This window comes from Ursus arctos, unplaced genomic scaffold (genome assembly GCF_023065955.2).
Source record: "Ursus arctos isolate Adak ecotype North America unplaced genomic scaffold, UrsArc2.0 scaffold_8, whole genome shotgun sequence".
Taxonomy (NCBI): domain Eukaryota; kingdom Metazoa; phylum Chordata; class Mammalia; order Carnivora; family Ursidae; genus Ursus; species Ursus arctos.
The window spans coordinates 35,474,442-35,488,394 of NW_026623100.1; the positions used below are offsets into that span (position 1 = coordinate 35,474,442).

The 13,953-nt window shown below is 49.5% G+C and overlaps 1 protein-coding gene across 2 annotated transcripts in view; it reads right to left on the reverse strand.

The window, feature by feature from the left end:
* Positions 1–8,334: 8,334 nt before the first annotated feature.
* TGFA (transforming growth factor alpha) overlaps positions 8,335–13,953 on the reverse strand; it is a 102,802-nt gene continuing 97,183 nt past the window's right edge. For both annotated transcript variants that reach the window (XM_057309315.1, XM_057309314.1), the window contains exons 5-6: positions 13,800–13,909; positions 8,335–11,852 (exon numbers count right to left, since the gene is read on the reverse strand). In XM_057309315.1, the coding sequence (XP_057165298.1) occupies positions 11,845–11,852; positions 13,800–13,909 (118 nt within the window). In that variant the 3' untranslated portion in view covers positions 8,335–11,844. The remainder of the gene's footprint in view (positions 11,853–13,799; positions 13,910–13,953) is intronic.

Consider the following 13,953-nt stretch of genomic DNA (forward strand, 5'->3'; position numbering starts at 1 on the left):
ATGTGACTCCACCCTAGAGAAACGAAAGTACCAGTATGTAGAGATTTATGTAGAATTTATGCACAATACTGTTTTTGGAAGCAAAGAACTGAGAACAAATGGAATGTCTATCAGTAGCCAGATGGCTAAATAAAATGTAGTCTATCCATACAATAAATTGTTATACAACCATTAGAAAGAATGATCTAAAAGGAAGTCTATTGAACTTGAGGGATGTTCATGATGAATTATTAGGTAAAAAGAGCAAATCGAATAGTTAATATTTATAGTACAATCCATTATTTGTGGAAAAGATCTCCATATGTGTGTAAATGTTTGTATAATTCTACACAAGCATAGGAAAAAGGGATAAAAAATGCCTGCAGGAATGAGGGGAGAAACACATTTGAATGAAATAAGGCTGGTAGAAGAAAATAATCTGCCTTAAATATTTAAAAAAAATATTTTATCTATTTATTTTAGAAAGAGTGAGAGAGAGAGTGAGAGAGTACACACACACCTGCGTGCACGTGCATGAGCGTGAACAGGAGGGGGGGGTAGAGGGAGACAGAGAGAGAGAGAGAGAGAATGAATCCCAAGCAGATTCTGTGCTGAGCACGGAGTCCGACCCGGGGCTCGATCTCATGACCCTTAGATCATGACCTGAGCCGAAATTCAGAGTTGGTCACCCCACCAACTAAGCCACCCAGGTGCCCCAATCTGCCTTAAATATTATCAAACTTGATTTTTATTGAACTATGAAGAGAAGCATCTAACGCAGCATAAATATGCATGGTACTGGCAATTATGTTTTAAATACGGAGCTGAATAGAAGAATTTTTTTTTTTTTAGATTTTTAAAGATTTATTTATTTATTTATTTGACAGAGATAGAGACAGCCAGCGAGAGAGGGAACACAAGCAGGGGGAGTGGGAGAGGAAGAAGCAGGCTCATAGCGGAGGAGCCTGACGTGGGGCTCGATCCCATAACGCCGGGATCACGCCCTGAGCCAAAGGCAGACGCTTAACCGCTGTGCCACCCAGGCGCCCCAGAAGAAAAGAATTTTTAAACACACAAAACATAAATTTTATTATATAATAATTTTTTTAAATAGACTATTTTTTTTACACTTTTTCAAAGTTTTTTTTTTTTAATTCCAGTATAGTTAACATACAGTGTTATATTAATTTCAGGTGTACAATATAGTGATTCAACAATTCCACACATTATTCAGTGCTCATCACAAGTACACTCCTTGATCCCCATCACCCATTTCACCCATCCCCTCACACACCTCTCCTCTGACAACCATCAGTTTGTTCTCTAGAGTTAAGAGTCTATTTTTTGGTTTGTCTCTTTTCCTTTATTCATTTGTTTTGTTTCTTAAATTCCACATATAAGTGAAATCATATGGTATTTGTCTTTCTCTGACTTACTTCGCTGAGCATAATACTCTCTAGCCCCATCCATGTTGTTGCAAATGGCAAGACTTCATTCTTTCTTATGGCTCAGTAATATTCCATGCTATATGTACACTACCTCTTCTTTATCCATTCATCAATCGATGGACGCTTGGGCTGCTTCCATAATTTGGCTACTGTAAATAATGTTGCAATAAACACAGGGGTGCATAGATCTTTTCAAATTAGCATTTTCATATTCTTTGGGTAAATACCCGGTAGTAAAATTACTGGATCATAGGGTAGTTCTATTTTCAACTTTTTGAGGAACCTCCATATTGTTTTCCAGAGCGGCTGCGCCAGCTTGCATTCCCACCAACAGTGCGTGAGGGTTCCTTTCCTCCCCATCCTTACCAACACTGTTGTTTCTTGTATTTTTGATTTTAGCCATTCTGACAGTTATGAGGGGTCTCATTGTGGTTTTGACTTGCATCCCCTGATGCTGAGTGAGGTTGAGCATCCTTCACGTGTCTGTTGGCCATCTGCATGTTCTTCTTTGGAGAAATCTCTGTTCTTCTCGTCTTCTGCCCATTTTTTAAATTGGGTTATATGTTTTTTGGGTTTTGAGTTGTATAAACTGAATAGAAGAAAATTTTTAAAGTACACATTTTTGTTTTCTCATAGTTTCTTACTCCCTTTTTTTATAGAACATGAATTCCAATTTTATTTCCTTCTGTACCGAGAATTCAAAGATAGGTCTGATTTTTCCTTCTAATGATGTGATGGCAGAATTTAGTTCTGAATCTTGTACCTGGTGGTGATAGCTTTCAGAATGAAAAATATCTGTTAACAGCTTACTCCTAAACAGAAACACCGTGTTTGCACAATTAAACAAAGGAATTAGGGTGACTATCACAGGAAGACTTGCGGAGTTCTGGTGTACCAATGTCTTAGTTTTCAGGGCCAGATCTTAAAAACTCTTCATAGTTCTTTATACCATCAGTGTTAATTAAGAAAGACAACTGAGTAATGCTAATTCATTTTCACAACTTTAATGACAATGGCTCATTTACGGAATTCAATCTTCACCTCCTCAAATTAGAGTGAACTTGAGATCATCACTTTCATTACTAGAAAACTGATTTTTGTGTAGGAAAATGAACCAGGTTATTTCTTATCAAGTACGTTTCCCAAAGACATTTGAGACCATGTGGATGGGTCTTGAGAGAATTATGCTAAATGAAATAAGTCACACAGAGAAAGATAAATACTATATGATTTCACTTCTATATGAAATCTAAAAAAGCTGAACTCAGAGCAACAGAGAGTGGAACGGTGGTTGCAAGGAGCTGGGGGTGGGGGAGATGGAAGCTGTTGGTCAAAGGGTACAAACATCCAGTTATAAGAGGAGTAAGTCCTGGGGATCCGATGTACAACAGGGTGACTATAGTTAACACTACTGTATCATACACTTAAAAGTTACTGATAGGTGAGATCGTCAATGTTCTTACTACTACAAAGATGGCCATTATGTGAGAGGACGGAGGTATTAACGACCTTCGTTGTGGTAATCATTCTGCAGTAAATACGTGTATCAAATTACCACACTGTACACTTTCAACTTACATAATGTTATAGGTCAATTATACCCCAGTAAAGCTGTGGAAGGAAAAAGAGGAAAACAGAACATTCCTGTCAGATCTACAGGGGCTGTGACAAAGTTCTTGGTAAACCACTGGTCAGAACGTGTAATGCATTCTTGCCGAGAAGCAAGGCTTCTCAGGGTAGATAGGGAAGCAGGAAGGGTCCCCACGACCTTTTGACCTGTGAGGTGTCTGACCGTAGCAGTCGATGCCAAGTGTCTTCATCTCATCCCCCGGCCCCGCAGGACCCAGGGGTCCCATAGGACATTGCTCCCCTGCCTCCAGGGACATTGCTGAGTCCATCAGTATAGCCGATGATTTTGTTACACAAAATATTACTGCGTTACCTTCCGTCCTCAGGCATCAGGCTACATGCTCGGCTATAAAGACAGAGAGGACAGAGGTTCTTGACCTTGAGGAGCTCATGACCTGGGGCACAGGACAACTTGGGGAGGACTTGTCACCAGACGTGGTGGCAGTGGGCTATGTAACAGAAGGGCATATACCGTGAGGCCTCTGTACGGGGGCTCCGGGCAGGCCTCAGAGAGAAAGTGAGGCGTGAGCCTTCTGTTCCAGAAGGAACAGAAGTGTGCTCTGACAGAGCAGCAGAAAACAGGCGTTTCCAGCAAAGAGAGCTGTGCCGGCAGAGAGGCGTGAAAAGGCCTGGCAGAGCCGGAGCCCAGCAAACAGCTTGCGAGTGGAGGCAGCAGACGGATGGTGACCCGCAGACAGATTTTGGTGGGGCCACAGCGTGCTTTATACATTCGAGCTGCATTTAGAAATGGAGATATTTTATGAAAAAGTCCAGATTTCCTGCTTCTCTTGGGAAAAAAAAAAAAAAGGAAAATCTGGCCACCGTGCTGCAGACCCAGGCGGAGCTGGAAGGGCGGCGTGGCGCCCCCTTCTGAAGAGGTCTGGGCACTCCAGCTCCTCACAAGGGCCGCCTCCCTCCCCAGATTCCCAGACTCGGGCATTCGCGCGTCCACCAAGCAGTCCCACTCATTTCGATTACCAGCTTCACTCCTGGAAGCATCTGAATTTCTTGCCTCTGGTTAAACATTCTTAGAAATTAAAGAGCAAGCAGGGGGAAGGATTGGCAGAGTGTTCGTGGACAGCCATCACCAGCCCCTGGGCTGAAGGGACGAGGGAAGGAAGTGGGGTGAATGAAGTGTGGTGAGGGCCCAGTCCTGGGGTGTGATTCCTGTGGAGCATGGAGGGAGTGGGGATGCACCTCAGTTCCACCCTGGGGCCTCCCAGTGGCCGTATCAGAAGCCATGGGGCAGAGAGGGCCCTGGGCAGGCTGTCCACAGGGGCACGGGGTGGACGGTGGATCTGAGAGGGCAAATCACCAGCACACCTAGGCACTTAGGGATACAGAGACCCAGGAAAGGCCCTCTCCTGAGAGTCATTTGGGCTGTGGTCCCTCTATGGGGACCCTCCTAAGGATGGTCAAGCCACAGGCTCGAATGCCAGCAGGTGGGAGGGAAGGGCTTGGGCAGGGCCTGAGATGCCCCTTCCATTACCGGGAAGCCCTGGGAGGCCACAGGACCCATAGCAGGACAAGGGGAGGATGGAGGCTCAAGTCTGGGCTCACAGACTGTTCCAGAAGGGGGCTGTGGGAAGTGGAGGCTTGAAGTGCTGGTAGCCCATGGACCCTTGGAGGGGAGGCAGTGGTTAGAATGCTGGAGGTGGACTGGACCCCCGAGGTTTTCCAGCACATGTTCTAGTCCACCAGGGGACCCTCTGTGCCCTGGTGGCGACCCAGCCTCTGCTCGATGGCTTTGGTGTTAGGGAGTCCCCTAGGCCAGGAGGAGGCTCTGGCTATGAAAAAGACCATCTCTTGAGCAGAATTTTGCCTCTGGCTCTACTCCTTGAGGCCACACTGCACAACATTCTATGTCCAAGGACAGTTTCCTCACTCAGAGGGTCCTTCGCTTCTAAAGGTCACACACTGGGAGCACGACCCTCTGATTATGGTCCTATTTGCCACTGGCTCTCTGGAAATAGTTCTCATGACACGTCCCTCTCCCCACGCCTTCTACCTTGAACTACAGGTCGGCAGAGGATAAGAGTAGAGCCTCCCTTGAACTGGACAATATATTGGTGGCATTTAGGATTGCACTAGATTTTTTTTTATTCCAAAAATCAGGCTGAGCAAGTGGGAATTTGTAAACTTTACCTCACCAGCTCCCTCAGCTAAAGAGGCTGGAGCTAGACAGGCACTGGGGGCGCAGGAACACCCCAGGGTAGCACTGCCAGCAAGAAGCAGACCTGCAACCAATCCAGGTCTTCGTCCCCGGAGCCTCCTTCCACCACGGGGTCCAGAAGCTGTGCGCTCTGGTTCACTCTGCTGTGGGGTCACCTTTGAGACCAAAGGCAGGTGGGAGAGTCCCGCCGCTCCCTCTGTTCTGATGGGACAGGTTGAAATGATGCTGGCTCCGCCCAGCACAGCCCTCGGGGGAGGTCACGCTTCCAGACCTGAGGATTCCCTTTCTGGAACATGCAGGGCAGCCCAGCTCCAACGCAGTGGAGCTGCTCCTTTGTCCCGCTCTCAACTCCACTGCCCTGACCTCCCAGGAGGGGCTCCCCTGCAGGACTGGGACTTGGCCCGGAGGACTTCACACCACGGGGCAGCCTCTGGCCCTAAGGCAGCGGCACAGCTGCTCACCAGGGCCTGAAGCTTCCACTGGACTAAGTGTCCCTGGAGAGAGGCTTTGCTTTGCTTTTTCTCTCTCCTGTTTCCCTTTTGGCATAAATGTCACCATGTTTTTATTCCCAGTTGCAAAATTTGGTTCCTGAAAAGCTGTCGCCCACTTGTGCATGACCTCAAGGGCTACCCACGTGGTACTTCTTACAGGCTCCTGTTCTCATAGTTTTCTCACTTCTCTGCCCTGGATGATCCCAACTGAAAGGAGGTCCGAGACGCCATGCTTCCCTAGGGGCTACCGCCTTCTGGATCTATGGGGTACAGAAGCATGGACGGGGTGGGGGGTCGGAATGCCCCGGGTGGGGACCAGGGACTCACAGCTCCAGCCACCACACCTCTCCTATGCCACCTGCTCCCTGGGGTGTGGTGTGTTCAGAAGGCACTAGGGATTGGATTAGACTCTCCAGGAGAGATTTTAAAGACGCCCAAGCCCCACCCCGACAGATTCTATAGTTTGATTGATTGGGGGTGGGAGACGCTAGCTTCTGGAAAAGGCATTGCTAGCCCCAGGTTGTGTGCCCACGAACATATCACTGTTTCTGAAGGTGAAAGGCTGGGACAGAAACCTCAGGGCCTGCCAGGGTAACAAGTGCAGAGAGCAAATGAGAAAGAGTGAGTTTCAGAAGATGGAGGAGGGAATGCTGGTGCTGGAATTCCTGGGGGCTACTGGGCAAAGAGCTCAGGGTTGGCAGGAGGCAAGGCGAGGTCACACACACCCCAAAATGGGGCGAGGTAGGAGGCTGGGCACGAAGAGACTAGGCAGAATGGGGTCTGAGGTTTGGGCCAACAGCATCCAAAAAGACTAGCCCGGTCAGTCCAGATCATGGATTCAAGCTGGCAACCACAAGTCACCTGGATAAATGAGGGAAGATTGGCCTGGCTTGACTCAAAGTTCATCGGCGCTTTTTCCTGGGGGGAGTCCTGCCTGCAACACCCCAGACAGTCCAGGGAAGATGGCTAGAACCAGGGGCGGCCACCCGATACCGGCTCTGGCAGAGGGGGGGCCTGGCAGGAGGGCTTGGAAATCATGGAGAAGGAACTGGACAAGAAGAAAATCCCATGGGTTAGAAACAAGGCCTGGAGAGGTCCCTGGAGGCGGAATAGGGTCAAGGGGTGGGAGGTGTACAGGTGTCTCCTACAACCGAGTGCAGGTGTCTCCCTCCCTCTCCCAAGAGGCGGGTAAAGGCCCTGCTAAGGGACAGCTACCAGGCCAGCGCACGTGGGACAAGGAGTTGCTAGGTTTTCGTCTTCCTGCAGATCAGGCAGCTCCTAAGCCCTCCGGGGCCTGGACAACAGGCTCTCCAGGCTCGCCCTTGCTCCCGAAGCTGAGCGTCCCTTGGGACCAAGATCTCTCGCTGTTCCGCCACTGTGTCGTCTGCATGAGCTCCTCCGAGGTGGCACGCGTGAGGTCCACACGTGGGGTAGAAACGCAGGGGGCTTAACCAGGGGATTCAAGCACAGCGAGGCTTGTAAGAACTGGGCTGACAGTTGTAGCAAGTTCCCTACAGTGAGAAACTGGGCAGTGGGGAACGGGGTGGGTGACTGAGGGTGGGGTGGGGGGTGGACAGTCCTGTTTTTTTCCTTCAACTAGCTGAGAAATTCCAAATAAACGCAGGCCTTTAGTCACGACCGTATGTTCTGCTGGCCATTAACTCTGAACACCTAAGGGGCAAACTGCGTTGCTTCACTTGCTCTGCAAGGCCTCTCTAAAGCTTTTCCTAAAAACTGTGTCCCCACACTGACTTGCCCTTTGCTGAGACTACAGTGGTTCTCAAACTTGAGCATGTATTGGAAGCACCTAGAAGGTGGAGGGGGCATGGGACACCTCTGGAGTAGAACAGATCTGGGATGGGGCCTAAAAATTCACATTCCTGAGAAGGTCCCAGGTGATGCTGATGCTGCCGGTCCGGGGAGCCCCCCCCGAGAACCACAGCTGTTCACACACGCTCGCTCTCATACAATTTAGGCCTTCTTTGCATTTTGTCTGCGATTGGTCCAGAATTAGTTTTTACACGTCAGTCTCTCAGCCAGATCTCAATTCCTTCACGGGCAGGGACTGTGTGTTTTATATTTTCCTCTGCATCGTTTAGCCTATTGTCAGACACATGGTGGATGAACGACTAATACACTGGGAACTCCGGAGGATTCTGTTTCTTCAAGCAGACAGGGATCAACTCTGGTTAATTTTAGGATTCCCACATTTTGCAAAAGAGCATCTAATTTTTCCTCATCACTCACATGTGTGGAGAAAATTCTTAATTTGCTTTTCAGCAACATGCCAATCTCATGAAAGAAAAGCTCCAGTCTTGATTTAGGGAAAAAAAAAAAAGAGAGTTCATTCCTTCATCCTTTCAAACAAGGTACAGTACAACTGGACAACGCACGTGACTGAAAAACACAGCTGCATTTTATATGCTCACTACTCTTTAAATAAGTATAATGCAGGTATTAAGGAAAAGAACTGCTAATCACATTAACACATTACAGAAATCAAAATTAACTTATCACACAAAATAAATTAAAACATTAAATATTAACCTTTTCAGTGCAACATATACAGAAGTCAGAGTAACAAGTTCTAAAAAAAAAAAAAAAGCATCGGGTTTGTTATAATAAAGATAATGAAAAGTTGAATACTTCAGTAAGTTACTACCCTAGGAAGAGGGGCTGCTTTTCAGTACTGCATGTATGTTCACCACGATCTTTCAGAGAGCCTGGTAAAATCAGCGGCTGGAGAGGACAGGTCTTATGTTCCAACACTGAGAACAAGCATTATGTGTTCGTCTTCCTTCTGCGATGTCCCCTTTGGTGCCGGGCTTTGGAATCCTCCCCCTTCCTTGGCTGAGCAGGTTGGGAGAAACCAAAGCTCAGACGCTATGGGCGGGCAGGGTCTCCTGAGTAGTGCTGGAAACTTGTCGATCCATTTCTGCCAAAACTGCCTGGAAAAGCGACTCATGGCCCAGGCACACTGAGACAACCTGGCCTTGGAAGATCTGGCTGAAGATGCCAGCCACTCTTCTCCACCTGCAGAGCAGTTTCCCAGGAAGCTCTAGAACCACACCTCCTCCCATCTCCGCAAGCATTGGTGGCGGAGTGTCAAGCCTACTTCCTCCTTTCTTAGGAAAACGGACTCTGGGACACTGTGCCCACCTCCTCTGCTGCGACACAATGGCCAAGATCATATCCTGCTTGAGTCCATGTGTGTCAGGAGTATCTTCCGGATCAGGGTTGGCCGCTATCTTTCCATCTAGGAGAAAAGGTGTCCGGCCAGTATGCTTAGAGGCGTCACAGCCTGTCAAGCAGTGGGAGAACCTGGGCTCCACAAAATATTTGCAAGCACCCCCTCCCTTTTTTTAATGGGGGCTTTTCATTTCTCCTGAGATAGACATTGGAAGCAGCTCTGCTCCCTGTTCCCAGGTGTGCGGCTGCTGGCCAGGAAAGGCCTCCGGAACAAATCCCTAGTCATAATCTTTGGCTTTCTAGAGGCCAAGGAAACACAGGGAATCTGCAAAGATGGATTCGAAGATGCATTTTTAAACCTCAAAAGGGGGCATTTTTACAGCTAACTCAAAACGTACCAACACCATGAAATGGCCCAGGAATCCAATGCTTGTTGGCCATCTGAACTTCTAAAGAGAAATCACCAAAAAGGCAAGGCTCTCCTATCCTGGGCATGGACAAAGGTCCATCCAGGCCTGCCTTCACCCAGCCTCTGCTTCCAGCTCTTTTCAGACCTGCTGGTTTAGCAAGAACTGCTTCCGGAGCCACTCACAGGGAGGCGCACGCTCGTTCACTGCACGGTTCCCTGCACGGTTCACGGAAGGATTGCACAGGCTCGAGGAAAGGGGCGCTGGCCACCGTATCGTGAGGACCGGAGCATTCATCGTGAGGACCGAGAAGGTTCCCATCCTCCTCTCTTTTCACACCTCTGCAAAGGCTCTTGGCCGCCTGGAGACTGAACACGGGTCCTGCCCTCCGTCAGGTGAAGAAAGCCCCACACATTTCACATCAGTTCCTAGTCTCTAGAGGCAATCAGACCTCCGCTAGTCTCTCAAAGACTGAGGAAAGATTGTCCTAAAGTAAAAACGTGACCTTAAGTTAAAAACACACGACGCCACTGCCATCGGTCTCTCTCGCCAGACTCTCAGACTTTCAGGAGGGTCTGATGAGAGAGGGGAGTGAACACGGGGGGTCTGCAAACCCGCGTCAAGGGGACCGGTGTCTGAGCAAGACGCTACAGGTGAGTCTCCGCCCGCATCCCCGCCGCTGCAGGGTGGGCGCAGGAAATGCAGCCAAAGCCTGGAGCTGCGCCGCGACACCGTGCGCCGGCCAGCTGGCGAGCAGACCCCGTTTCTGCCCCCACTGCTTCACGGGCAGCAACATCCCCTCAAAGTGCCAAAGCTAAGACACGGGTCACGCAATTGTCTCAACTGTAAGAAATAAAGAGACAATTCATCGAAACGGACAGATCGGGGAAGAAGAATTAGGGGAGGACAAAACAACCTGACAGAAATGTTAAGCCAACTTGACATATTTTAAAGGTCCCTTTTGTGATGGGTGAAGCTCGATGTGCTAATAGGTAGAAATCTCTCATTTTTCAATTATTAGTGAATAAAGAGTTCCCTCACATAAGGACTTCACGTATTATTTCACTGTTATGCTGTTCATAATTTTTAATGAACATTCCTAGGGATGAGCTCTCTGCTGTTCAGGTGGAGGGAACCAGTGTTTTCCACAGGCAAGCCCAATGGGTCACATCATACCCAGATGCCCATGAAAACAATTTCTCCTCTCAGGGGAAAGCAAGACCCACCCCGGCGGAGGTGACTTGTTAGGGTTTTTGTTAATAAAACCAGCATCCTGAATGGAAAAAGGGAAAAACAAAACAAAACAAAACCCACGAGGATATTTCTCCTAATGCTAGAAAATAAATAGGAAAGTTAAATTTCTCCTTTTAAACATAAAGCCACAAATCAACCAAGCAACAACATGGAAAGTAAATGACCAGCCCCCCTTTCATGGATGTGGCCCCAAATGCCTGTGGCTCTCTGCTTGTGCTCTCTTTCTAAACGTATGTGCTTGCAGGGAGCACCAGGAAGTTAATCCGCTTAATCAGGGAGCAGGGCAGTCCCGTGTCTGTCCCGGGTCGGTGCACGCACCGGCACTCTCTTCCTCTCTCCCCTAACAAAGCTACCAATCTCTGCGGCTGGACTGGCTACCTTTTCTACTGGAATGTATCGGGGGGCATTTCCTTGCGTTGTGTCTTAAATGGCAAGACCTCTGAGCCCCAGTCTTCGCTCTCATCAGCAACTCCTCCTCTGTTTCCATCTCTGCACCCCCGGGGGGCTCTTCCCAAGCCTTAGCTGTCCCAAAGAGGCCAGATGGTGGTAAGCAGTCAGCTAACTTCTCAGCCAGCATTACATACATCAGTAATGTAGAAGTCTGAAAAGGTTTTATGCTTTTTACATTGACTTAAGAGATTAAAAACGAAACATCATCCATCACATAAATAAGAAATTATCTCCGAGGCTGGTGACGGCTTGGGAAGGTCCTCGGCGTCGTGTGTCTGTGGAAGATGTCAGGCTGGTTGAGGGGCTCGTGGACAGAGGACATTCGTGGCTCCTCTTACACTTGGCATCTTCGTGTAACCAACAGTTACCCTTTTTTCACCTTCTTCTCCAAAAAACGGATGAGAAAAAACTCAACTACGGCAATCTCCGGGGCCGGGCAGGATGGATACCGTTGTGGGGAGATGGGCCCATGACAAAGAAACACGGCCCAGCATCTGTGACTAGCAGAAGACGACAGCACACACACCTGGGCTCCGACGCCGGCAAACGCACACACCTTAGCTAGGTAAACAGGAAGTCCACCCCTTTGCAATTCTTTTTTGACCAGTCTTTAAACCGTGGTCCATTGACTTCTTCTCTAGGACACACCAAATAACCCCAAGCAGACAGAGTTCTCGACAGAGTTGTGAAGGAAGGCCCACAAAAGACGAAAAGGCTGCACAGGTGATTGCTGGCAGAGGAGGAAGGTCTGTCGGCTCGTCCTGAAGAAGTCCTTTCTTCCTCAGGCTGCCACAGTCTACCTGGCCAAACTCCCTCTGGGCTCTTCAGACCACTGGAAGGAAGGAGAAACAAGTTAAGTGCCACAGGCCAGCCCCCAGCCGTGCTAGGAAAACAAGCTTGGGACAGAAACTTGGAGATGCGTCAGCCAAGGTGACCGGGTTCTCTTGGGCAGTCAGGCCCATGTCCAAATTCCTCCGGTTCAACCTCAGGGGCAGCAGCTTCTGAAATTGTGCTTCTGGAGCCAAAGGCAAGGCTGACAGAAAGTGAAGCGAGTCATAGCCGCAGAGAATGGGGACGCACCGTGTTGTGAGGGCCTTCGTTCAACTGGAGGAGAGTCAGGCCAGCCTGCGGTCAGTTCCCCCAGAAGGGGGGGGGGGGGCTTGGCGGGCAGCTCCTGAGCTGGTCCCTGACTCTGGTGGCAGAATGGCTTCCCCTCAGGCCGTCTAAGAATGGACCCTTTTGCTTCTCAATGGGTGGGGCTCTGAGGCATCCTCTGCGGCTCCCGGCTCCCGGGAGGGAGGCAGCATGGCCCTAGCTCCTGGCAGCTCCAGAGCCCAGCTCAGCCTGGACATCTTCCTGCCCTGCTCCCTCCCACGGTTCCTCTGGAGGTGGAGAGGTGTGCGCCATCTCAGGAAGGGGGTTTCAGCCTCAGTGGCCATCTCTGGAAGGCCAGACCCATCTGAGGCGCAAAGCTAATGGCCTTCCAAATGTGGGCAGAGAAGTGACATTAATAGGAAACTTCCTCTACCTTACACGGCTCTCCTGAGGTGCACACAAATGGGACACAATCTACTATAAACTTTCTTTAAAGATTTAAACTGTTTTTCTCTTGGTTCCAAACAACAGTATAAAAACTTCATTAGCTCAGTGGATGGTCCTCTGAGGCAGCAGAAGAGAGAGGTGAGGGGGGCCTTCAGAGGCCCCGATTCTCATCCTAGCTCCCCCGTGGACTGATGGTTGGACCCAGCAGACCTTTGGCAGACTCAGTTTACCCTCATCACTCACAAATCCTCCTCCTCTTAAGGCCATTATAAGGACTCATGGATTAGCATCAAGAGCTGCGGGCCTCCGGGCCTCCTAACTGCCGGGAACAGCTCACGCACAATTACCAGGCTCCCGAAGAACAGATAAACTGCTCCTGGGCCTTCGGCGCCCCCCAGGGCAGATCGCCAAGAGGTTTAATGGACGCGTCGGAGCTCCAGCTTCCCAGGCACCCTTCTTCCTACCCTCTTCAAGCAACCTTGAGCTTCTGGAATGCCAACTGTTAACTAGAGAAGGTCACCCTTGGGGGATTAGCCTGTGGTGACTGTCTCCTGTCCACTACTTCCTGAAAAGGAACTTCACATTTGTGATGGGCTCTATGGGTCACAAGAGGATTCAAGAAAAACTTGTTGGTGTGTGACTTTCCAGGCCTTGTCTGGAAAAAGGAGCCATTTGCCTCCATGAGCCCCAAGCCGGTCATGCTCAGGGCAGGACTCCTGAGACGCAGGTTTGGTCCGACTTCCAGATGCCCAGCATTCTTCATGGATATCAGTGCAAACAGTCATCAGACAATGGTAAGCTTAAAGATCACAGGACCCAAGAGCTAAAGAGTCCTGTAGACTTGTGGGCCAAATCCCTCACTTCACCGATGGGAAAGGGGAGGGGACTTTCTCAAGGGGAACAGAATGAACATCGGTTGTGTGTCTACAGTTTGTGATACGCTCTACTCGGTCCTTTATATCAGTACTCATTCAATCTGCACGTCTTTTAAACAAGAAAACGGAGGCTCAGAGAGGCCAACCAACTTGTCAAAGGCCAGACAGACCAGTCAAGATAAAAGAGCTTCCTTCTGAGTAAAACATACCTTAGGATAAACTAAACCTGACTTGGGAGGGTAAACACCCTCTTCCTGCTTCACACTCTAAAAATGTCTGCCCTGCCCTGGAGAAGGCGGTGCTTTCCTCCACCCAGTTGTGTCTCCGAGGGGAAAACGGCCCTCCTCGCCGCAGCCCCTTACCTGTTTCTGAGTGGCAGCAAGCGGTCCTTCCCTTCAGCAGGGCACTGGGCTTCTCGTGCCGGCAGATGAGAGCCTGGCACCACTCACAGTGTTTTCGGACCTGGCAGCAGCTGCGGACAGAGAACACGGGCTGGGCAGGAGCCTGGCGGGGGTG